At 34.0% G+C, this 23,816-nt stretch overlaps 2 protein-coding genes across 2 annotated transcripts in view; both read left to right on the top strand.

The window, feature by feature from the left end:
* Positions 1-23,816, top strand: part of LOC134277934 (actin-related protein 5-like) — a 39,637-nt gene that overhangs the window by 12,079 nt on the left and 3,742 nt on the right. The window contains exons 3-18 of the mRNA XM_062760232.1: positions 4,219-4,323; positions 4,850-4,961; positions 6,020-6,115; positions 6,223-6,416; positions 7,149-7,268; positions 10,388-10,486; positions 10,685-10,765; positions 10,925-11,050; positions 13,686-13,838; positions 14,556-14,639; positions 14,805-14,913; positions 15,025-15,095; positions 16,012-16,106; positions 18,229-18,312; positions 19,647-19,764; positions 20,809-20,920. Of these exons, the coding sequence (XP_062616216.1) occupies positions 4,219-4,323; positions 4,850-4,961; positions 6,020-6,115; positions 6,223-6,416; positions 7,149-7,268; positions 10,388-10,486; positions 10,685-10,765; positions 10,925-11,050; positions 13,686-13,838; positions 14,556-14,639; positions 14,805-14,913; positions 15,025-15,095; positions 16,012-16,106; positions 18,229-18,312; positions 19,647-19,764; positions 20,809-20,920 (1,759 nt within the window). The remainder of the gene's footprint in view (positions 1-4,218; positions 4,324-4,849; positions 4,962-6,019; positions 6,116-6,222; positions 6,417-7,148; positions 7,269-10,387; positions 10,487-10,684; positions 10,766-10,924; positions 11,051-13,685; positions 13,839-14,555; positions 14,640-14,804; positions 14,914-15,024; positions 15,096-16,011; positions 16,107-18,228; positions 18,313-19,646; positions 19,765-20,808; positions 20,921-23,816) is intronic.
* Positions 21,874-23,816, top strand: part of LOC134277933 (uncharacterized) — a 5,095-nt gene continuing 3,152 nt past the window's right edge. Inside the window, exon 1 of the mRNA XM_062760231.1 lies at positions 21,874-23,473. Coding sequence (XP_062616215.1) covers positions 21,940-23,457 — 1,518 coding nt within the window. The 5' untranslated portion in view covers positions 21,874-21,939 and the 3' untranslated portion in view covers positions 23,458-23,473. The remainder of the gene's footprint in view (positions 23,474-23,816) is intronic.

Here is a 23,816-nt window from a genome sequence, read left to right as displayed (position 1 = left end):
AGTTTTACTGGATGAGGTGGGGTCATTAAAAAATGATTGCAAAACATAAAAAAAATGACAATGAAAAAATATTCTAAAACTTAAAACGTGTAGAAAAAAGAGTGGGTTCCCACAACAAATGAAAAAAATGAATGCAACATTAAAACCAGTAGGGACTAACATTATTCATGCTATCAGCTGTTTAGGCCTTTATATACTGAAAGGAAAAAGAAACGCATAATAGCATAATAGCGAAATATATTTAACTATGTGGCCGAAAATCATGAAAATTGGTCAGATGTGTATTTTGATTACTGTGCACTAAAATCGCTGGTCAAAATTACTCAACCATGAAATGTATGGCGTCACGTAGGGGAAGTGATAAAAAGCCAAATACATGTGCATGTTGATGATGCCAATTTTGTGATCACGTTTTGTCGTGCCAAGAGATGCATTAGAGTTATAGACATCGTTTTCCGGTATTTGCAGTCAGTAAAAATTTCTTGCAATCATGCTATGGCTGACGGAAGTTACATTGGGTCTAGTAATTGAGTTGCATAAGTGAATAAAAAGGCAACAACATGTTGCTGTGCAGCTTGTTTTTAACTTTTCAACCAAAAAAGTTTTTTCGGTTGTCAGAGAGTAACTTAAAATGTTTCCAACCAACCATGACGTTGACGTTGGAGCGTAACAACGTCTTATCAAGAGAGGGCTTTTCATCATGCCACCTCGGTTATTGTCAATTCATTATTACTGAAACCGATATTTTTACAGCAGATAATTATGCTCATATTTTCACCCTAATACTGACAGAAACTCTCTGCTCTAATTTGGTACGCAAGCTTGGCAACTTTACGTCAATTTTACTCTCACACGCGCACGTACGCGCCGTATGCGTAATATTTTTAGCATATTCATGCTGAGAAAATCTAGCCAGTGTTTGTCAAGACTTCCTTCCAACATTCACGTGTACCGAATAAGCTACATTCGGTCAATTTTATCCTAAATCGAAAATTCGTGGGATTCATTTGGCGGGGGGATTAGTTAGCTTTGGAATAATACATCTACTCTCAACCATTAAGACTACCGTCGGAAGGATTGAATGATAATCTATGAGAAAGATAAATACTCAATGCACAAGAAAATCAAGACTGTTACTGATGCGCAAGGGACATGATGAGAATTTTAATTTTTATTTTGGGGAGTATCGACATATCAATTTCAATAACTCCGGAATTATCAGTCAAAGTCACACAAGATTTCGGTTACTTGCTGTTTAAAGTTGAATTAAAATGTTTGATAACAATACTGGAAATCATATTGGAAAGAAAAGTTTTAATTTTATTCAAAAGTTTATTATGCGTTTCTTTTTCCTTTCAGTATATGTTAAAGTTTTAGGGGGGGGGGGGGTAAATAGGTAATGTGTCGAATTATGGTTTTATTAAATGTATTTTTTAAAATAATGATTTAAAATGCTACATTTTAATATTTTCTATCGGTTTACTCGCATACCAATCAATAGTATGCAAACGATTTGCTTCCTCGGGTTCCGCATCGTTTGTGGTCGATTCTTCTTCGTCTGACGGTTCACTAGCGTAGGGCTCAAAACGAGAGGGTTCTACTCCCATTTTCTGTATTATTGCACAGCAATGAATCCTCACCAAAACTTGACGATACACAAGAAAGTTCTAACAACTCTTCCTCTAATGGACTATCAGAATTTTCCGAAACGGCGTTTTCTGTCTATCATGCACTTGAGGGAAGCGAGACACACTTGTGACGTCATTGAACTTGATTGCATTTAAACCGGAAGTGACATTGTCAAGGATTATTGATCGTTTTCACAGGTGCAAATGCAGACGTTCAACATTGATTATCTTGGAAACGACGGGACCGATTTCAGTCGGATTTTCGCCAAAATGTTTTATGAAGTAGGTTTAGTGAATAACGTTGATGAGTAAAAGTACCGTGGCCTATCTTTAAACTGCCCGTGGTAGCTATTGCATATTGCCAGCGACATTGTTTAGGTCTCTGTCATAGCTTACAGTCTAAGCATCATTCTTCAGATAAGGGTTGCTTATGCATCAGATGTAATGAATAAAACTATGGGAGAAGTTAAGTCCATTTGAGGTCAGAAGAAATGAACAATAACCTGAAGAAATAAAAAAAAAATCAACTATTAAGGCTAGAATATACAAATATATACAGGCATGTAGTATCATTTGTATCAGCCAGAGAAATTATTTTACACTTAATTGAAAAAATGTTCACCGTACTCCCCAATACTCCCTGTCTGTTTTATGATAGGAATTATAATTTTAGGCATCAAGAAAATTAGAACAATGTCTACACATTCACCTAACACATATTAAAAAAATGAAGATATATTGAAAGACTTTTAAAGAATTGATTTTTTAAAATATATTTTGACCAACATCACAAAATTTATATAACTGGCCCAAACTGGCAGATGATGAAATAAGCAATTAAATGTTCTACTTTCCTATTTGTAAGCATTATGTGTCCAGTGGTAAGGAGCCTATTAGAATAGCATAAAAAAAGAATGTACAATTGATTTATCAAAATTTTTTTTTTATTTCCTTTTCCTTCGAGACTTTTTTATTCTCATGTTCATAATTAAACCTAAACATTAAAAAAAAAATGCTGGCCTTATAATGAAGAGAGGGGCCTCTTTCAAAATAGATAAATTCAGGGCCACTGGGTCAGGGGTACCATGGGGGTACTTTGACAAAAAATAAATTAATGCTTTGAAATCTGCCCTTTGATAAGCAATGGTGCCTCTTTCAAAATTTGTGAATTTCATGGCTTTTGGATTAAAACACGAACCAAATACGATCGCTGGAAAGTTGTTACATGATACTCAGGTGACCTATAAGGCCCGTAGGCCTCTTGTTGGATAAGTGAACAAGTTAGAATTTAAAAAGCAGCTTCATTTCCAAGTAACTACAGGACTGGTATATTAATAAGACCTATGGTTACTAAGGTTTTTGTTATAAAGAAGTACATAAGCAGACTTGCATTGGCCCATATTTCTGAATGTCTCTGTTATGCTATGGAATAGGTTTAAAGTTTTTACAGCAGTCAGTTTCCAAATACATTTGTACTAAAAACTATGAACCTTACCTGGACAAAACTTGTATAGGCACAGTATGATACATCTACATGTAATAGATTTGTTTGAACAATGGATTCTAATCAACATTTTTCTGGATGATTGAACAGGTTCAATTTTTTTAATCAGCTCCATTTTCAAGAAAATGTAAGTACTGTGCTGAAGAACTTGCAGGGATAACCATATATAGATGCACACTACCAGACTTGCTTTGACTGCTGGGTCTGACCTACATTTTCTGCATGATTGAATAGGTTAATTTTTGGAGCATGTCCATTGACAAGTATCTATGGGCGCACTTGTTTCAGACAGCCGGGCGATGACCCGGTTCACTTTTATAACATGACATATTGACCTGGCTAGTGTCGCTGAAACGAGTGAAAAATAAGCCGGATATATAAAAAAAATTCCCTGAATGCACGAGAACAACGATTTAGTGGATATATTTCGTTTTAATATTTACTAGATCCATTCAATGTACAATTTGTGAATTTGGAGCATATAGGGCCTCGTTACCCACAGAGCTGAAAAGCAGCTTTAAAATTAAAAAAAAAATGTTTGTCGTGCAAATGTAAACAAATATGTTGTAAAAGTCTCTTATTATTTCAGTAGTGTATGTTTATTGACTCAGTGTCAATAAACATACACTACTGAAATAATAAGAGACTACGACAAATGATAAAAAACGAATGTTTCACCATCAAGAACATTTCTACCTCCGTTTTCCGCCATATTGCTTTTCATTTGGCCGCTCGAAATTTTTCGGGCGATTACTTTCTGACCGCCCGGCGGCTTAAAAATATTTGAAACAAGTGACTTGCCCGCTTCCGGAATATTAACCGGCTTGACCCGGCTTATGAAACAAGTGCGCCTTATGGTACCTAACATTGGATCAAGGGATGCTCACTTCTTAACTTGCATCAGTTGTTTGGTCTGATCTACATGTTCTGGATGAGGAAGTTTTTTCTTCACAAACTGAACTTGCATAGATGCCAGGGATGCAAACTACTAGAGGATTTGTTTGATGTGAGATTTTGCTCACAATTATTTGATAAATGCCCTACACATTTTTGTAAAATATGCTTGTTCTTTTGTCTATTGATTAGGAACTGGACGTTCAAGTAGGCAATGAAATAAACAATGTAGAGGTGGTGAAATGGATACTGAGGACACAGTTTGACAGGAACCTGGTCACATTGTATGATGTACAGGTAAGTTTCCAGGCCTCACATAGAGACAAAACTTGTTAAGCTTAAAGTCACTGAAGGAAAGGTTCAAGAGAATCAAAATGTGTCTGATGTTTGTCATTTTTGGATGGTCAGTAAACTTTTGAAGAACAATTGTGCTAATTTCAACCAAACTTGCAACAAAGCATCTTTGGGTAAAAAGAGTTCAAGTTTCTTCAAATGAAGAGTCATCACTTCCTTAATAAGGGTGATAATTAAGAATTACTGAAAAATTTGGTGGTTTCTTTGTAAAACTCTTCTGTACTGACACTGGGCCAGAAAAAAATGTTTAAAAGATGAAAAGACAAAAAGTCTATATAATGGTAAAAAAAGGTATTATTTTTTGTGCTTATCACTGCTATAAACACTCCAAAACAGAGATAATGACAAAAAACAGCAGGCCAGTTCAAGTGAGCATTATAGCCCATAGGTCTCTTTTTATGGCAAGTAATTAATATGCCTATATATAGAAGATAGAAGATATGAAAAATACTTTGATTTTTTTTTTCAGGAACAGATCTATGATTACATATTTGCTCACCTTGGCATCAACAGTGAGGGTTGTGTCAACCATCCAATAGTAATGACAGAAGCATTGTGTAACCCAGGCTACTGTCGCCAGCGTAAGCTTTGCTTCAAATTCAGAACAGTCAAATTTACAAAATATTAGTTTATTAAGAAAAGGAAATACACAAACTTTTCCTTTTATAAGCTAAGCAATAATATTATAATAAAGTTGATGAATTATTTGCCTAATACCATAAAACATTTTTTTTTTGGGGGGGGGGGCATAAATTTGACAGAGTTGGTTCAACAATATATACCATAAATTTTGGCATATTTTATTTTTGTAAACTCTCTTCCATTTATTGTCCCCCTGCTTTCATGAAAGCGAGGGGACATTAAATCCCATTCGCCTGTCAGTCTGTCTGTCTGTCACAAAAACATTAACATTGGTCATATTTTTTGAATGAAAAGAGATGGGGCTTAATTCATATACCACGTGTATATTACCTGTGACAAGACCTTCCTAAATATGCTATGGTTTTTGACCCTGTGACCTTGACCTTGAAGGTTGACCTACTTTATAAAAAATCTTTACATTGAATTAGCCATAATTTTTGAATGAGATGAGACAGCACTTTCATATTAATTCTGTGTATTGCTTGTGGCAGGACCTGTCTAAATATACTATAATTTTTGGTCTTGTAACCTTAAAGTTTGACCTTATTTTCCAACTTGTTAATTTTCCTTATATTTTTTGATTGAGGAGAGGTAGGGGTTTCATATTTGACATGTGCTTTCCTAGCTGTGACAAGATATTTTCAAGGATGCTATGATTTATGACCCCTTGACCTTAATCTTCATGATTGACTTAATAAAAAAAAAATCAACTTCGGTGATAATTCTGAATGACATATGAAAGGGTGTTCATATTTGACACATGTAAAAAAAAATGACATATCACCCACAAAGACACCGAAAGTGGGGGACCACAATTCTTTGGATTTGCTTGCTTGAAATAAATTGATTTTGTTTGATTTATTGATTTTTACATTCGTATTCTATAAACCACTGAAATAGGCTAAATTATACTCAACCCTATCTAAACTATGGTCTGGCTGTGCAGTATATATTTGCTTTATTGCACTGATATTCATGATTTTAAGTATTTTCTTAGAAATGTCCGAGTTGCTGTTTGAGTGTTACCATGTTCCATCTGTGGCCTATGGAGTGGATTCACTGTTCAGCCTGTACAATAATCAAAACATTACAGGTACTATATCTAAAACTGTAGCATATCGTTATTACAAGTAACAGAATATTATTTTAATGTATGAAAGAATCTCTGACAATATACTGTCATGTTGCTATGTTTTATAGACCAGACCCACTCTCTAATTTTGGGCTGTGGTTATCAGACCACGTCTCTGATCCCTGTTGTGGGAGGGAGGGTGTACTCTGCCCACTGCCGTAGGATCAATATGGGTGGGGCACAGCTTGATGCATTTATGCAGAGACTCCTTCAGCTGAAGTATCCAGGTCACATGGCAGCCATCACTCTGAGCAGAGCAGAGGTCAGAAATATCATTATATGGTTGAGAGGAAGTTCAGGGCATAAATATTGATTGTAATTATAAAGATGAAAGTTATAGCAATGGAATAAGTTATTTTACATTCAATTAATAAATTCATCTTTTTCTGTAAAATGACTATAATCCCACTAGTGTATGTGGAATCATTAAAATTTGTTGGAGTCAATTTTTGCTGATTGCATAAAATTTTACTGGTTTGTGGAGATGTAATTTGGTGTATTCTTTTATACCAACAAATGAAAATATGACATTATAACCCTATTTTGTTAATTCATGGAGGATGTTAATTTGTGGATGAGAACCCATGATTTCTACAAAATTGAGCGACAGAAGTAAATCTAATGACTCCACAGTATTTTTGTGATATCTTTTATTGACAATTTATATTTTGTATTTTGAAGTCCTCCTGTGATTATTCTGAGTTCACAATTATAGAAGGAAACACTTTGCTATAATATAAAATAATCATTTGTTTGTGATGAGAGACATTCTCAAGTAAAAGAAGAGAATGTGAAAATAAGACGTTTTCACACATGATTTAAAGTTTCTCAGTCAATAAATTGAACAATATTTATAATTGTTTTTTTTTTTTTTTAAATAATGGAATAAACTCTCAAAGATGCAATTTTCAAAATTTTCAAAAAAGTTTTTACTGCATATTGTGTAGCTGGATTCCTTTTCACAATTAAACTCAATAAAGTGTCTATTTTTAAGGAGCTAGTTAGAGACCACTGTTACATGGCAGAGGATTACATTAAAGACCTGGAGGCTTGGACTGACAATGATTATTACGAGAACAACGTTACCAAGATACAGCTACCATACAATGCTACAGTTCGTACTCTTGATTCTTTCTTTTGAATGAGACTCTGTTCTAAACAAATAGCATGTTCTAATAGTCTTGAAAATAAAAGAGATTTTATACTGTAACAGCTTAAAGGTGCATAAACACAGATTTGAAGTTAACATTTTCTCAAATTTTCTATATAATATTACGACATATAATATTGCATTAGCATTTCACAAGATAATATTACAGTAGAGACCCGCTATTACGGTGACGGTTTTATAAGATAGAACGCTTATTACGTTGTAAATTCAAAGCACAAAACCATTTCTTAACAAATCTATACAAAAAAGAACCGTTTATTACGTTGTCCAAAATCGCCAGGTCTCAGTATTACGATGTAAAAATTCTGTCAAAATTTTTTTTCACTCCGTGTTTATTCAGTGTTGATTGCTGATAGACACTTAATGAGACGCTAAATAAACATTGGAACACCTGTGCTCAGAGAGAGTGTTAACTTACAGGGCAGTTAGGTGATTAGTGACGCTTGATTGCACCCACCTGGACTATTCCAGCGAGCCCAGCAGATTTGGAGACGTGCCAAAGCCATTGTTAAACAATTAAAGTTAACTCATAAATCTAGCTTCTTCTTTATCTATCTCTATAATTTTTTTAAAATTCTTTTATTCTATATTTCATACTTAGTTTAATAAATTAATCTAATAAAAAAAAGGTTATATTTAATATTTTGCATGTATGCTGCACACAGGTACACATAATGTGTAATTTCGTTTGCAAATAAACTGCGTGAATTAACAGCTTGGGTATCAAACATAATTAGGACAAAAATTGAACTCCACTACAAACGTTTTAACAGCTTGGGTAGTGGCTTGGACTACCTTATCAGTTGTCAGCAGAAATACAAAGTGATAATTGCTTTTGTAGAAATGATTATGAATATGTAGACATTGAAATTTTTACGAACGCATTATCTGGACAGAAACGAAAGTGAAAGTAAATGTTGCAGAAAATGGCGGCAATTAAAAGAAGATTGTCGAAGTTTCTATTAAAAAATGTGCTCTATGCTTTTACTATGATGGAAAAAGAAGAAATAGCATCATGAAAATAAGTTTTAAAGATAAGTAATCAATGAATTAAGTGTATATAGCATATTGGTTAAGAATTTGAGCATAAAAAGAAGATAGGAGAAAAATACACCCCCTAATACAATAACACGTTTTTCAAACGATGTTTTACTGGATTTTATTGGGAACTTTTATTATGTTGCCCTCGGTATTACGATATTTTACCTTGACAAAGTGAACATCGTAATAACGGGATTCTACTGTATAAAAATCTTATTTTTTCATTTCGAAGTTATTGAAACTTAAAGCTTCAGGTCATGTTTGATTGACACGTCCTTGCAATTCCACAAATTATAATTTTATTCTTAATACTTATTAATACGTATAGATATTTATTATATTTTCTTATGAAATGCTATTGCAATATATAAGTCGTATTGTTTTACTTTGAAAAATGTGTTCCTGTACAAATCATTATACGAAAAAACATTTCTAATGTTTTGCTGAGTGGGCATAAAAAATTGATGTTTGACCGCTAAGTGAGGTGTTGGATGGCTTACGTCACAGAATGGACGGAGCTTTATCTTATTTTCATTCGTTGGTGTTCAACAGTGACGGACCTAAGGTTACATCATGCATGGAAGAAAGTACAAAATACATGTATGTCCAAAAAAAAAAATTAAAATGAAAGGTATAACTAAACATTTATTGACTATGTTCTCAGGCAACGTGTTTTGTCAACCCTCGAACAAAACTGTTAGCTTTCGGCCTAACAGCCTCAGGCAGACAGTTTGGTTCTTGGGTCTGACAAAACGCATGTTGCCCTCAAACTCAGTCAATAAATGTATAATATACAGAAAATATTAACTTCAAATCTGTGTCTATGCACCTTTAAAGTATTTTTTAGATGTTGAAAATAGATTTCAGTAAAAGCTCTTACAAAAAAAATCTTGCCATACAGTGAATATAGCACTTTATCCTCAGAAACTGGATTGGGGTCGATTTAAAAGGACTGGGTGACCATATTGGTCTCATTTAAAAGAAGAGCTCCATGTAAAGATATATAAAACTTATCAAATTTTAAAATAAATGACATTTGTCTTTATTATACTTTCATGTTAAATACTAAAATCTGATTGGTTTAGATGCAGTTAACAATTTGTTCTATTACCCTCAGCCATAGCAACACACATGACAACGGGTAACACAACGGCAGTGTCACATGCGTGGAAATTATGCGCGTACAGTCCACCGTAGAATTCTCAAAACATCAGTTGTGCGTTTGAAAGAACCGGAATAAACTTAACGTCAATGAAAGCTTGCGTCCGATGTAGCTTACTTGAAAACAACAAACGACAGGCGAAACATGCTTGCGAGTGCAGAAATAACGAAACTTTAGATGATAAAGGACTCTTAGAGTATCAAATAAACAATAAAGAGGTCAGTAAAGCGTGGAGTTTGAAAGCTTTCTACACTGTTCTAAACGTGAACGTAAAGACGATCGATGATTTTTTTTTCTGACATCCTAAATCAAGAAGACATTCAGTATAATAAAATAAATAGTGCCTGTTTTGGAGGGTAACAGTTGAAATTGACACCCCTCGGAAAACCATTGTCAACCTCCGCTGACGCGTCGGTTGACAATGGTTTTCGTTGGGGTGTCAATTTCAACAGTTACCCTCCAAAACAGGCACCATTTATATAATGCCAAATGATAGTTGACAGTTTAAGATATCTGATCAAAAAAAGTTATATTTGATGGTTAATTTATTGACTCCACCATCCTCCCTATTTGAATCTTAATTGTAAAAATTATGCACTTTGGCGTTATGAAAGTAAATTTAAATGATTAAATTTAGAAGGATGAAAAAAAGACTAGATTAAAAAAAATGTTTGCATGATAGCCTGGCCACTTTGACAATTATAGTACAGTATGATGTACATGTATTTTTTGTGATTTTTAAGGAAAGTTTTTTCATGTTCTGTCATATTTTGTCATTCTTGTGATAATTAAAGAACATGATTATTGAGTAATGCTGAGGATTGTGAATTTGTGATAAAAGACTACTGTTATCTGATAGATGAGTGGAAGTCAGCTGACAGCTGATCAGTTAAAGGAAAGGAGAGAACAGCAAATCCGGCGACTGAAAGAATCCAACGCCAAAAGAAGATTAGAAAAAGTAAGTATTGTCGAATCATTTTAATTTGTGGGGGTCAATGTTCATGGGTAAAATCAAAATTTTGCTGATTTGTGGGAATGTAAATTCATGGGTAACTTGTCATACAGAACATGTCACCCAATATTTTACTTCCTGATCAGTCAAGATTTGGATCATGAGGCTGTTGTCACTTTACCTGAACATTATTTTTTAACATAGGTTCAGATAGAGGAAGAAAAGTTAATGGAACTGATCAGTGTTCAGGAGCTTTTGGAAGATGAGGATGATGAAGCATTCAATGTATGTAGAAATACACAAAACAAAGTCAGTATTGAAGTCTAATGATTTCACTGCTGGTATATAAAGCAAATAAAAATAGGCATTCATTTGTCAAGAAATTAAATTCACCTATAAAAAGGAGTCATCTGAAGTTTCCTTAGTGTAATATTGTATTCACAGCGAGCCCTCTCGTCACTACCATTTGAAACAGCTGAAGAATTACAAGTGGAGATCACCAAACTAACAATGTCTATACAGAGAATGAAGGCTAAAATCAAAGGGGTCAATCTCCCCTTTGATGAAGAGGTAATATTACTTACTTTACAATCCCTTTTTTAGCTCACCTGAGCCAATGGCTCAAGTGAGCTTTTCTGATCAAAATTTGTCCGTTGTCTGTTGTCGTCGTCATCGTTGTTGTCGTTGTCGTCGTTGTAAACTTTTCGCATTTTCATCTTCTTCTCAAGAACCACTGGGCCAATTTCAACCAAATTTGCTACAAAGTATCCTTGGGTGAAGGGGATTCAAGTTTGTTCAAATGAAGGGCCACGCCCTTTTCCAAGGGGAGATAATTATGAATTAGAGAAAAAATAATGGCATTTTTAAAAAATCTTCTTCTCAAGAACCACTGGGCCAGGAAAGATGAAACTCATGTGGAATCATCCTCAGGTAGTGTAGATTCAAGTTTGTTCAAATCATGACCCCCGGGGCTAGGGTGGGCCAAAATGGCCGATCAAAGTTTTACATAGGAATTTTTAGGAAAATTCTTTAAAAATCATCTTCTCAAGAACCACTGGGCCAGGAAAGATGAAACTCATGTAGAATCATCCTCAGGTAGTGTAGATTCAAATTTGTTCAAATCATGACCCCCGGGGGTAGGGCGGGGCCAAAATGACCGACCAAAGTTTTACATAGAAATATATAGGTAAATTCTTTAAAAATCATCTTCTCAAGAACCACTGGGCCAGGAAAGATGAAACTCATGTGGAATCATCCTCAGGTAGTGTAGATTCAAGTTTGTTCAAATCATGACCCCCAGGGGTAGGGCGGGGCCAAAATGGCCGATCAAAGTTTTACATAGGAATATATAGGAAAAATCTTTAAAAATCTTCTTCTCAAGAACCACAGGGCCAGGAAAAATGAAACTCATGTGGAATCATCCTCAGGTAGTGTAGATTCAAGTTTGTTCAAATCATGACCCCGGGGGGTTGGGCGGGGTCACAATGGCTGACCAACATTTTATATTGAAATATAATTATAGGAAAATTCTTTAAAAATCTTCTTCTCAAGAACCACTGGGCCAGGAAAGATGAAATTCATATAGAATCGTCCTCAGGTAGTGTAGATTCAAGTTTGTTCAAATCATAACCCCCGGGGGTAGGGCGGGGCCAAAATGGCCAATCAAAGTTTTACATATGAATATGTAGGAAAATTCTTTAAAAATCTTCTTCTCAAGAACCACTGGGCCAGGAAAGATGAAACTCATGTGAAATTATCTTCAGGTAGTGTAGATACAAATTTGTTCAAATCATGACTCCCGGGGCTAGGGTGGGGCCAAAATGGCTGATCAAAGTTTTACATAGGAATATATAGGGAAACCTTTTAAAATCCTCTTTTCAAGTACTTCAAATCCATGCTTAGTGATATTTATATGGAATCATCCTCAGGTAGTGTAGATTCTTGTTTGTTCAAACCATGACCCCCTGGGGGGTTAAAATTCAAGCCCCCCCCCCCCAACTCATTAAACTTTCTTTTCTGATCTGATATGTGCTTTCTCCTAGCAAATTGCTCAGGTGAGCGATGTGGCCTCTGGGCCTCTTGTTTGTTTCATACAGCTGAACTTCAGTATCTCAATTACCAAGTACATGTCCAAGTGAGTTGAAATTGCTAATCAGTATGTGTTTTCTCTATGTATTTCATCTCAGTATTTCAAATTCTCTTAAATCTTAAGAAGTTTTTTTTTCTTGGTCCCATTGACTATAATTGTCATTTATTACCCAGGTACATCTCCTTCAGAATTGCCACAAATGGATACCCCATCACTATCAACCCGATAGTGATGAGGGTGTACATCTGTTCACCCAGTAGCCTTATCTGCAACTCCTTTTACACCACTGAAAGCAATTTAATTTTTACAAAATATTTATTGGACCAGAGTTTTAAATATTTATGCTACAATTACCGGTAGTCACTTCTGTTGCTTTTAAATCAACTTAATTTCACTTTTATGTATTTACTGCAGAGGTCTGTCAATTAGACACCCAATTTAATTGTTAAAAATAATTTTAGACTGTAATACTAATTTCATGTTTTTTATCCGTATGATTTTCCAAATACCGAGAATTTACATGAAAGTAAAGAATATTTTAAACCGATGGCTGATTATTTAACGCGTACAAGCACAGTGTCTTAGTTAGCACAAAACATGCTATCTATAAGTCATGTGATGGAATTTAGTAATGTTCACAAAATTACCTGGGGAAAGATATCACATGGTGAATTATAATGTCCAACATGTCACAGGCCTTAGGTACAACAGAGTGAGAGCAAGTTTTTTCGTTTATAAACCAAATCATGGTGTTTCGGTGATTCAAATTCTGAATGTCTCAACATGCACATTTTGATCGTAAGTGCATTTGCTCTGTTTTGTAATTGTCAACCCTGACCAAGCAAAGTACTTGTACTTACTGTGTTTTCAAAATAGCTCAAATATTACATAATTTAAACCTGTTATATAATAAATAAGCGCTAATGGGCTATTGACAGTATTAGTATAGTACAATTTGCAGCATTTTGGATGCACAGTTGTAAACTAATGTTTCACAGTTGAGCATTGTTACTGATGGGTCTCTAATTTTAATTTGCTGTTGTTAAGATTTACATGCATTGTTCAACAGTCATGCAATCAACATTTTTTATATGTGATTGTTGTTTTTTTTGAAAGACTAAGAAGCCAGCAGTTTATGATTTGATTGACATACCTGATGATCAATTAACACCAGATCAAATCTCCATCAAAAAGAGACAACGAATGCTAAAAAATGCCAGAGAGGGACGCATGAAGGCTCAGGCAATCCAGAGGGAGAAGCAACAGAAAGTAGGGAATACTAAATCAGACAAACTAGGAATCACATGTACTCAAATTCAATATAGCCATTATGTAAGAATTAGGCATACACATAATACAAAGTTGTGTTAACACACAATGGCATCAAAATACATGTACATATATTAATTTAATCCATACGATTAAAGAATTACCAGTACACCTACAAATATACAAAAACAATCATAAATACAATGTATTGGAATATGAAATATTCACATATTGACAATCAAATAGGGATTACATTTGCAATGACTAACAGACATTGACAAACAAGCAGAAATTACTTGTATTGACAAACACATAGAAATTGCATGCACTTAGAAACAAGTAAAAACTACATACACTGACAAACTTAATTGCTTCAGGTATTCTCATACATATTGTGAAGTCACAATATATGTGTATTTTCCTGCTCTTTTAAATGCTATCAAAATCATAAACTTTTATTAAGCTGTTAATGTTTCTTCAAATCATTCTCAGAACTTTTTAAATGGCTCTCACATTTAAGAATATACTTGGAATTGCACATCATTGTTTAATGCAGATAGGGCAAGTTGTACAATAAATGTGCAAAATAGAAATCGAGTAGTGAGCCCCTATATGACTGGATTCTCTTTGTAATAGAATTAGAGAAGTGACCCCCTATATGACTTTGTAATAGAAATAAAGTGGTGAGTTCCTATATAACTGGATTCTCTTTGTAAGGAAATAGAAGAAGAAAGGAAACTGGAGCAGAGAAGACTGAAGGATTTTGATGGCTGGTTACATTTAATCCGAGAGAAAAGAAGAGTGAGTCAGGCTAAAATTATATTTTGCCAAGACATCAGTTATATTTATATTATTTTGTTTACAAACAAAAAATGCAGAGTTTAATCTTTAAAAGCATGTTAAATGTTAAAGCATTTTATGATAGCATTTTTGAATATTATATTTTTAACATTGCAATCTTAATAGAAACTTATGGAAATTCGAAATGCAAAAAAACAGAGGAAAGCAGACCTGGCCAAGAGAAGAACGTATGCCTCACAGCAAAGAATGAAGATGATCACACAGCTAGTCTCTGGTACGTGACAACGGATTCTCAGTGAAAATCAGTCCGGGTTACTGTTTAAGCACCTCCATGTTTTAGTACATGTAACTATATGGTTGATAGAATTTATCATGATTTTAACAGGTGGATCAAAGAAAAAGAAAGAGGATACTTTTGGTCAAAATGATGCTGACTGGGAAGTTTATAAAGAAATTGTATGTACAAAATAGATGTTTACCAATTACTGATTTACTAGCTCAGATAAATAATATCTATAATATAATCATATAGCTTATTTGGCAAAAAGTCTTCCAAAATTTGTACCGGGTAATTTTTTCTCAGGTTTTTTTTTATCTAAAAGCTCAAGTGAGATTTTCTGATCACCTGTTGTCTGTCGGGTTGTCTTTCCGTCTGTCTGTAACTTTACACATTGTCAACCTTTTCTCAAGAACATTTGGGCCATTTTTACCAAACTTGGTAATAAATACCCTTGGGTTAAGGGGAGTTTAAATAGGTAAAATGAAAAGCCAAGCCCCCTTACAAGGGGAGATAATCAAGAAAAGACAAAAATGGGATGGGTCATTAAAAAATCCTTCTCAAGAACCACCTGCCCAAGAAAACTGAAACTTATGTGGAAGCATCCTGAGGTAATGTAGATTCTAAATTGTTAAAAATCATGACCCCCGGGGTATGTTGGGACCATAACAGGGAAAAAAAGTTTTACATTGAAATGTGTAGGAAAAATCTTTGAACATTTTCTTCTCAAGAACCACAGGGCCAGAAAAACTGAAACTTAGGTGGAAGCATCCTTGGTTAGTGTAGAATCTAAATTCTTACAATCATGACCCCCATGGGTAGGGTGGGGCCACAATAGGGAAACCAAGTTTTACATTGAAATATACAGAAAAATTCTTTTTCTGAAGAAAAACTGGGGCCCAATATGTATTACAAGGGGGGAAAATCTGGTGAGGAAAAGCATGGTCAGGTACTACTCAGGTGAGCCTTTTGGTCCATGGGCCTCTCATTTTATCTTGTCTTGAAATACAAAATGCTTCAACAAGGAAAAAAAAGAAAGAAAATTCTAGGAAGTATCACCTTTATCAGTAGAGTGAATTAGCTGGGTTTTTTTAGCACCCGGAGAACGCTGACAGTGATTCAGAGGCAGAGGAAGATAAATTGGAGGAGTTGGATACGCTGCTTAAAGAGCATGACCCAGAGTTCCAAAAGTAAGCTTTAATATCAGTATTGTAGACAAATTTAAAGGCTTGATATCAGTATTGTAGACAAATTTAAAGGCTTGATATCAGTATTGTAGACAAATTTAAAGGCTTGATATCAGTATTGTAGACAAATTTAAAGGCTTTAATATCAGCATTGTAGACAAATTTAAAGGCTTGATATCAGTATTGTAGACAAATTTAAAGGCTTGATATCAGTATTGTAGACAAATTTAAAGGCTTGATATCAGTTTTGTAGACAAATTTAAAGGCTTTAATATCAGTATTGTAGACAAATTTAAAGGCTTGATATCAGTATTGTAGGCAAATTTAAAGGCATGATATCAGTATTGTAGACAAATTTAAAGGCTTGATATCAGTATTGTAGACAAATTTAAAGGCTTTAATATCAGTATTGTAAACAAATTGAAAGGCATGTTCAGAATTCAATGAAAAAAGATTGCATATACAGTATTTTTAACATGTAAGAAAAGAAAGTTATAATTTTCCTCGTTAGAATTCATAATTGACATGAAAAATGTCAGTAAATAATGTCATTTTGCGTTATTCGTTAAGCTGGTTGTAAAATTCTTTAAGGTCATTTACATTTATTGCATCATGTGGTTAACAGCCTAGTGTGCAACAGTTGCTGTGTATGAGGGTTGTCTGGTAAAATCGTAGACAAAGCGTTTTTCTGGAAAATAATGGATGCTCTAAGCTGAAATTTTAGCAAATGTTTATTTATCATATTTAAGTGTATTCTAATTCTTTTTACAAAATATACCGGTAGACAAAAATAAAGATTTTATTATGCTTGAATGTGCTGCACAGGATACAGTCCTACGGGCTTCATAACTTACTAATAAATCTTCAGAAGGTCCCATGTGTGTGCAGTATTGGTTCCTCGACTATTTATAGAGAAATAAAGGGAAACTTAAGTACATGTATGTGCATCAGTGAAATTCTTAAATTTAAGTGGGACTTATCCACTATTTTTTGTTAGAAAGAGGAAATGTGATGTGATTTAGACACTTTGACGTTAACATCTGTCCGCCGTAAGGCGATACAATGCATAACATAAAATCTCATAATTTGTTTATTTATGCATGTATCTATTTGAAATTTGCTATGTATATTTACAAAAAACAAGTAGTGAAATTTTAGAAAGTGATGATTATTTTTCAATCTAGACAGCTTGTCCACGATTTTACCAGACAACCATCCTATAAGCATAAAGCAATACCTGATTTTGATAACAATGGATTACAAGTTTGAAGTTTATTTTCAATCCACCTAATAAGCTGTTTAATATGCTAAGTGAAATGTTTATCTAAAAGACAAATGATTTCAATTCCTAAATACATATAGTTTGACAATCATGTATTGATCAGAATAAATACACAAAGATATAAAGGATATAGAAAAAAATATTATTTTGCTCAGGGGAAAAGTCATTAGATCCTAAAGATGGGGTATATCTGTTCATTCCTTCAAGAAACAGAATACATTGTGTATTTTAAAATTCTAGAATGACACAAGAAATTTATGCTATTTCATCTTGGCTGAAAAATTGCTGAAATGCAAAAACAGGAAAGAGGGGTGGGGGGGGGGGGGACTGTCCAAACTCAAAAAACTTTCTGCTCATTTCTAATCTCTGTTAAATGGTGGTCCTCTTATTATTTTTTGGGACATTGGGACATGGGCAGAAAATTGATTTTTATAAATATCAAACAATTCCAAAATTGACTTTGTCTTCTGGATCTATCACTAACACCGTGTGTATAAGAGGAGCTGAGAGGGATTAAAAATGAACTGCAAACTATAATTTCAATCCCATGTTTTTATCTCATGTCATCAAATATTTTGACTTTAACGAAACAAAATGACTGCATATTTCCAATCTTGCCAGTTAATGTTCAGCAGTCTTCACTGTCAGTTCTAGTGATTGAGTTCTTGCTATTAATAAGATATTAAAATGATTGTTAACTGATTGAGAAAATTTTGAAAATTATTTTCATGGAGATTTAAGAAAGAGTTTGCCATTTGTTTTTTGTATGCAAGTCATGAAAGAGCAAGCTTTCATTTTTTTTTTAAAAGATGGCCTGTTAACTTCTCTCTATTCTTATTCTAGGGAAATGGATCAAACAATGGGACAGGCGGGAGAATTTGACATTGCTGAGTATTATCGACTCCATCTAGCAGTAGAGAAAATCAGGTAGGAGAAAGCTTGTCAAGCATAAGTAATATCATAATTAAAGACTTCAGCTGTCCAGAATGGACAAAGATTACCACCCCTCTGTACAAGGAATAATAAAAAAGAGTTAAACTGCCCAGAATGGACAAAGACCACCACCCCTTCGTATTTTTGGAAAAGATTCCATTTCACAGAATGGTGTTTTAGGAAAATAGTGTGTTTTTGTTCACAGTGTCAACATTGACAGCCAAATGCCCAGTGTTTTTACTTATGATGAATTATGTCAGAGCGTAATTAAACAGCAAAATAATTGTCATTTATATTGGTTTTTTTTTTAGTTTCTGTAATTGAATTGTACAGTTTTATCATCCTAGTGAGACATGGCATTCTGTTGTTTGTTTATTAAAGTATTTGGCAATAAGTGAGTCATAACTGCATTTTCACACTATATATATCATTGAATTTTTTATAGAAATTTGTTGTGAGGTCAATTTTAGCTCAATTTTCATGATTTTTCCCTGAATCATGCAGAATTGTTCAAATTTTCTTGTCTTAAAATGCTAAACAAAATGACACACTACACAAATCATTGAGAATAAATTATGAAATTAATTGTCGAGACAAAAATTTCTAACCTCAAATTACACGTATCAATATTTTGAAAATGTTGTTTGAATTTCCTATTCACATACTTGGTAAACAGTAAATTGTCGGAGAGGTAGTTTGCAAAAATTTCGGAAATGAAAAGAAATAAATGTCGAAAATGAAAAGAAAAATTGTCAGAAATGAAATTTAAAAAATGTTGGAAATGCTTTGTAGATTTCCGGAAATGAATTAATGCAGCAAAAAAATGAGCAACAAATAACACTACAATAATATTTTAGAAAAATGCATTTTTAAATGAGAAAAATGAAATAATGACTCACTTTTGGCCAGGTACTGTATGACCCCCTCCCCCCCCCCCCCCCAAAAAAAAAAAAAAAAAAAAAAAAAAAAACGTGAATAAAAATAACAAACATGTTTTTAAAAAATATCATCATTTCATAGGTTTCTTTTGTTTAAGTAAAAAGAAAATTACAATCAATTATATAAAGTTTTTAAAAAGATAATGCAAGTCAAAAAAAAAAATTTTTAAGGCAAAAAATCAGTGAAAATTATAAGTCACTGTATAAAGAGCTATTTTTTTTTTTTTGAAAAATTCCTTGCAAACAGCATAGTATTTTATTGGAAATTCAATAAGCAAAGTAGTCACTGTGTTTGAGATTTTTACAATTTCATTATGTTCACAGAATATGCTGAAAGAATTATTTTGTTATATAAGAGTACTTACTTTATACATGTTTGAATTTATTTAGAGTACCAGAATTACTATTTCAACCTTCAATGATAGGAATCGAGCAAGCAGGAATTGCAGAGACCATGGATTTTGTTCTCAAGAAATTTAATGCTGACATGCAAAACAAGTTAGCACAGGTATTATAACAAAAACTTCTGTGGAAATTGGTGGGAAAATAACATTTTTTTAATTCCTGTAGTTTATTAGTTAGGGGGAAAAAAACATTTGTCTCCAAAAGTGCTTATTACGTAATATACATGTACTGTATAATTCAAGAAGGATTTGAATTTCCTGTTTTCTCCCTTTAGAAGTCTGATTTTGCTCAAATAATGAACATCATAATGTGAATGTATCGACCCTTGATGTAAATTATTTACGTTTTTTGAGTTTGCAGTTAAGGAGAGTGTGAATATAGCATATATTGTCACCACATTACATAGCAAAAAAGTAAATACTTACACAACATTCCCCAATAAAGTACCTTACAATCATCATTACGTTTTGTACATGAAGGATTTTTATAGCCCACGCAACAATTTGCGTGAGGTACAGTATAATGTTTTTGACCCAGCAGTCAGTCAGTCCTGTTTTTTTGTCAGCACAACTCTTCATAAACTGCTGCATACAATTTTGTCAAACTTTGCAGATATTTAGGACACAATGTTTAAATGTGCATATTACCAGAAAATTCTGATTCCTCAATTTTTTCCGGGAATTTCCACACTTTTCAACTTAGATTTTTGGCCATATCTTTAATATAGAGATGAATAGTTTGTCAGCGCAACTCCTCATAAACCGCTGCACACAATTTCGTCAAACTTTGCAGATATTTAGGACACATTATGTAGATGTGCATATTACCAGGAAATTCTGATTCCTTCATATTTCCCGGAATTTCGGCACTTTTCAACTTAAATTTTTCACTATATCTTATATATAGAGATGAAGTTTGTCAGCACAACTCCTCATAAACTGCTGCACACAATTTCGTCAAACTTTTCAGACATATAGGACACAATGTGTAGATGTGCATATTTCCAGGAAATTCCGATTCCTTTATTTTTTCCCAGAATTTCAGCACTTTGACTTTTGGGGGAGCGTGGGATATGTGAGCTTGCTCACTTTTTCTTTCATTTTATTACCTGCTTTTTTTTTGGTTAAAATATATTTTAATATCCTAGAATGTGTTCATCACTGGAGGAAATGCCATGTTCAGTCATTTTAAAGAGAGACTTGAGAGAGAGTTACTGGCCATGAGACCTTTCCAGTCAACATTCAGTGTTTCTTTAGCAAGTATGTGGCTTTTAATGAAAGAATATTTCAGTACTGGAAATCAATTTGACCTACTCTATTTGGGTGATCAAAAACATAATGTAATGAAGCATTATAATTAGATCTCTTTTTGATCTATTGTTGTTAAAATTAAAGTTAAGAATATTTAACCAGATTTGGTATAAAGCTTCCACATAAAGTGTAATAGGAGTAAGGGTAATGATGAGTTACAGCTATTGGGGTTGAGAATGGGATATTACATATATTAACCTAGTAATCTTGAAATAACTAATTACAAAATCCTTGTAGAAAAAAAGGCAAATTAAAGACTGCAGCCTATAATTTATCTACAATCACAGAGCTGCCAACATTCTGAAATGACAAATAGTAAGGCAGGGTCCGGGAACCGCCAAAGCCCCAAGCCGCTGAAGATATTTTGTTAATGGACATGTAATCTGCGCAATTTGAGGCATGTTTCTTTTTTGTTTACTTTAAAACATTGACATGAATATAATCAGCCTTCTAAAACCGAAACACCAAGACAAGCAAGCATTGTAAGGATTATGAATATTTAACTATAATAGTAGAAACTGTAGATGACCAGCTATGAAAATTCCGGTATTATAAACTTTGATCAAGAAAAACCGAAATCGGAAGAATATGGAGAGAAATCGTAAGGCGTATTTTAGATGCTAATTTCGTAAGACTTACGCCAAAATCGTAAGGGTTGGCAGCTCTGCAATCAAGCAAATCTCCAATTTTATTTCGTTCGTTATACTTACCAGTCATAAATATACATTAGGATATCTTCCCCTTATTAACGTTCATAACTCGCGGGCAAGCGTTTAAAAGAATAAGATTCAAACACTTATAAGACCGAGATCACATCTCAGGTGCTTGCCCAAGTCAGTTCATCTTCCGGCGTGCAACAGAACGTTCATACTTTTTTGGCAGAGATTTCTCAGCCACAGAGTGATACAAATACTTTGTATTTGTATACGGTATTGGTTTAGATACTCTCTCATGCTCTTAGTTTAAGTATGGAAGAAGCCAGTTTTATTTCGAACGACGAATTAAATTCGGGCTCGGAATTCCAGAATTTACAGTCAGTAATGGAGGCCAAAGGAAAAAAACCGCGGTCCGGTAGGAAATCCTCCAGCAAAGCTAACGAGAAAATGGAACAATTAGAAAACAGAGTCAACGAAAGGTTAGACACTATGATGAATTTTTTAAGAGAAAGTATTCAAACTTTGTCCAGCAGTGTTTTAGAGAATACAGCTTCTCATAATGTACACGAGACAAACGTGTCTCATAATTCGTTAGCGGATCAGGATACCGGTGGTTTATCCACGCGGAGACCTGAGCCCATGGTATCAAATGTAGACGATTCATCTGGAATGCGTCCGATTATACCTTTGGAAAGTGAAGTCCAAATTGAAGGGACATTAAGTGTGCCTGAAATGGACGATATGATATCATTAGCTCCAAGTGTCAGAGAAGTACGTGAGCTATTGGGTGATAACGAATCCTCAGTTCAAGAGGAATCTATTACTGCCCATGATTTTGATAACAATCAACATAAGTTGGACAGCAACAACAACAATAGATTTCAGAACTTGATCAATAAAAGTGACGAGCATACAAAAACTCTAACTGATATTTTTGGCAATGTTTCGTCTTCAGAGGAAGAAAAAACTGGATTAGTTTTAGACAAAACACAAGAGGAGATCTTGAAAAAGTCATGGAGAATTACTGATCCTGAACGCTTGTCTGCTTATAGAGATGAATATAGACAATGTTTCCCTGTTCATCCAAACTCGGCAGCATTTCTACAAGTTCCAGGGCTAGATGACATTTTAGAACCAATGTTAAGAAAAAAACACGGAAATAAAACCAAAGGTTGGGGGAAAAGTAAACATTTAATTTCCCAGCCGTACAAAAGTATTGAAACTTTGGCATATCAGGGACAGATGGCTGCCCGTATGGGTATTATTTCATTAAGCTACATGCAGCAAGCTTTAGGAACGTTGTTAGATTCTATAACTTGTCAAGATGCGGACACAGTTCAAGCAATTAAAGACATTTTCTCCATGTCTACCAAGGCACTAGATCAAATGGGGAGAGCAGGGGCTTTTCACCATCTTATAAGAAGGAAAACTGCAGCACAAGACTCTGGATTATATACCTTGAAGGATATTCATAGCAAAATTATTTGCCTGCCTCTTTCAGAAGATGGCGTCTTTGGCAAGAAATTAGAAGAGAAACTAAAAGAAAGGAAAGAGCAGAAAGATTCTCTTAAGGATTTAATTCCAGAATGGAATGAAAAAAATCAGAAACGCAAATTTTCAGAAAATTCTGCTGAAAACTCTGGAAATTTTAAAAAACCCAGAACTACTACTGTTTTGAATAACAGTTACAGAACAGCTACTCAGAGACCCAATTACTCAAGACGGTCTTATGACTACAAACCAAGAGAGGACAATTCGAGAAATACGTCTACATCTGATACAGTAGACAGAATTGGCTCCTTTCGGATCCCAAAGAAATCTAATAAATGACTGGAGATTAGAACAGGTAACCAAAATTGCAATGCTTCCCGAGATACCAGTTGGGGGTCGTCTCAAACATTTTGTAGAAAACTGGAATCTTGTAACTCAAGACAGTTGGGTATTATCAATAATCAACGAGGGTTACAAACTAGAATTTCTTCAAAAACCCCAGTTTTTAGGGGTAAAGAAAACAACAATCCCTCAAATACAAAAACATTGTTTGTTAAAAGAGGTAGAAGATTTATTAGAAAAAAATGCAATAGAACCTGTCTCAAATCAGGAGAGTCAAACAGGTTTTTACAGTACATTTTTCCTTGTCCCCAAAAAGGGTGGCAAAATGAGACCCATCATAAATTTGAGACCCCTCA

This window comes from Saccostrea cucullata, unplaced genomic scaffold (assembly GCF_032062105.1).
Source record: "Saccostrea cucullata isolate Sc308-1 unplaced genomic scaffold, CSIRO_AGI_Scuc_v1 ctg965, whole genome shotgun sequence".
NCBI classification, from domain to species: domain Eukaryota; kingdom Metazoa; phylum Mollusca; class Bivalvia; order Ostreida; family Ostreidae; genus Saccostrea; species Saccostrea cuccullata.
The sequence above is the reverse complement of the archived record's forward strand: the minus strand, read 5'-3'. Positions and strand labels throughout refer to the sequence as shown.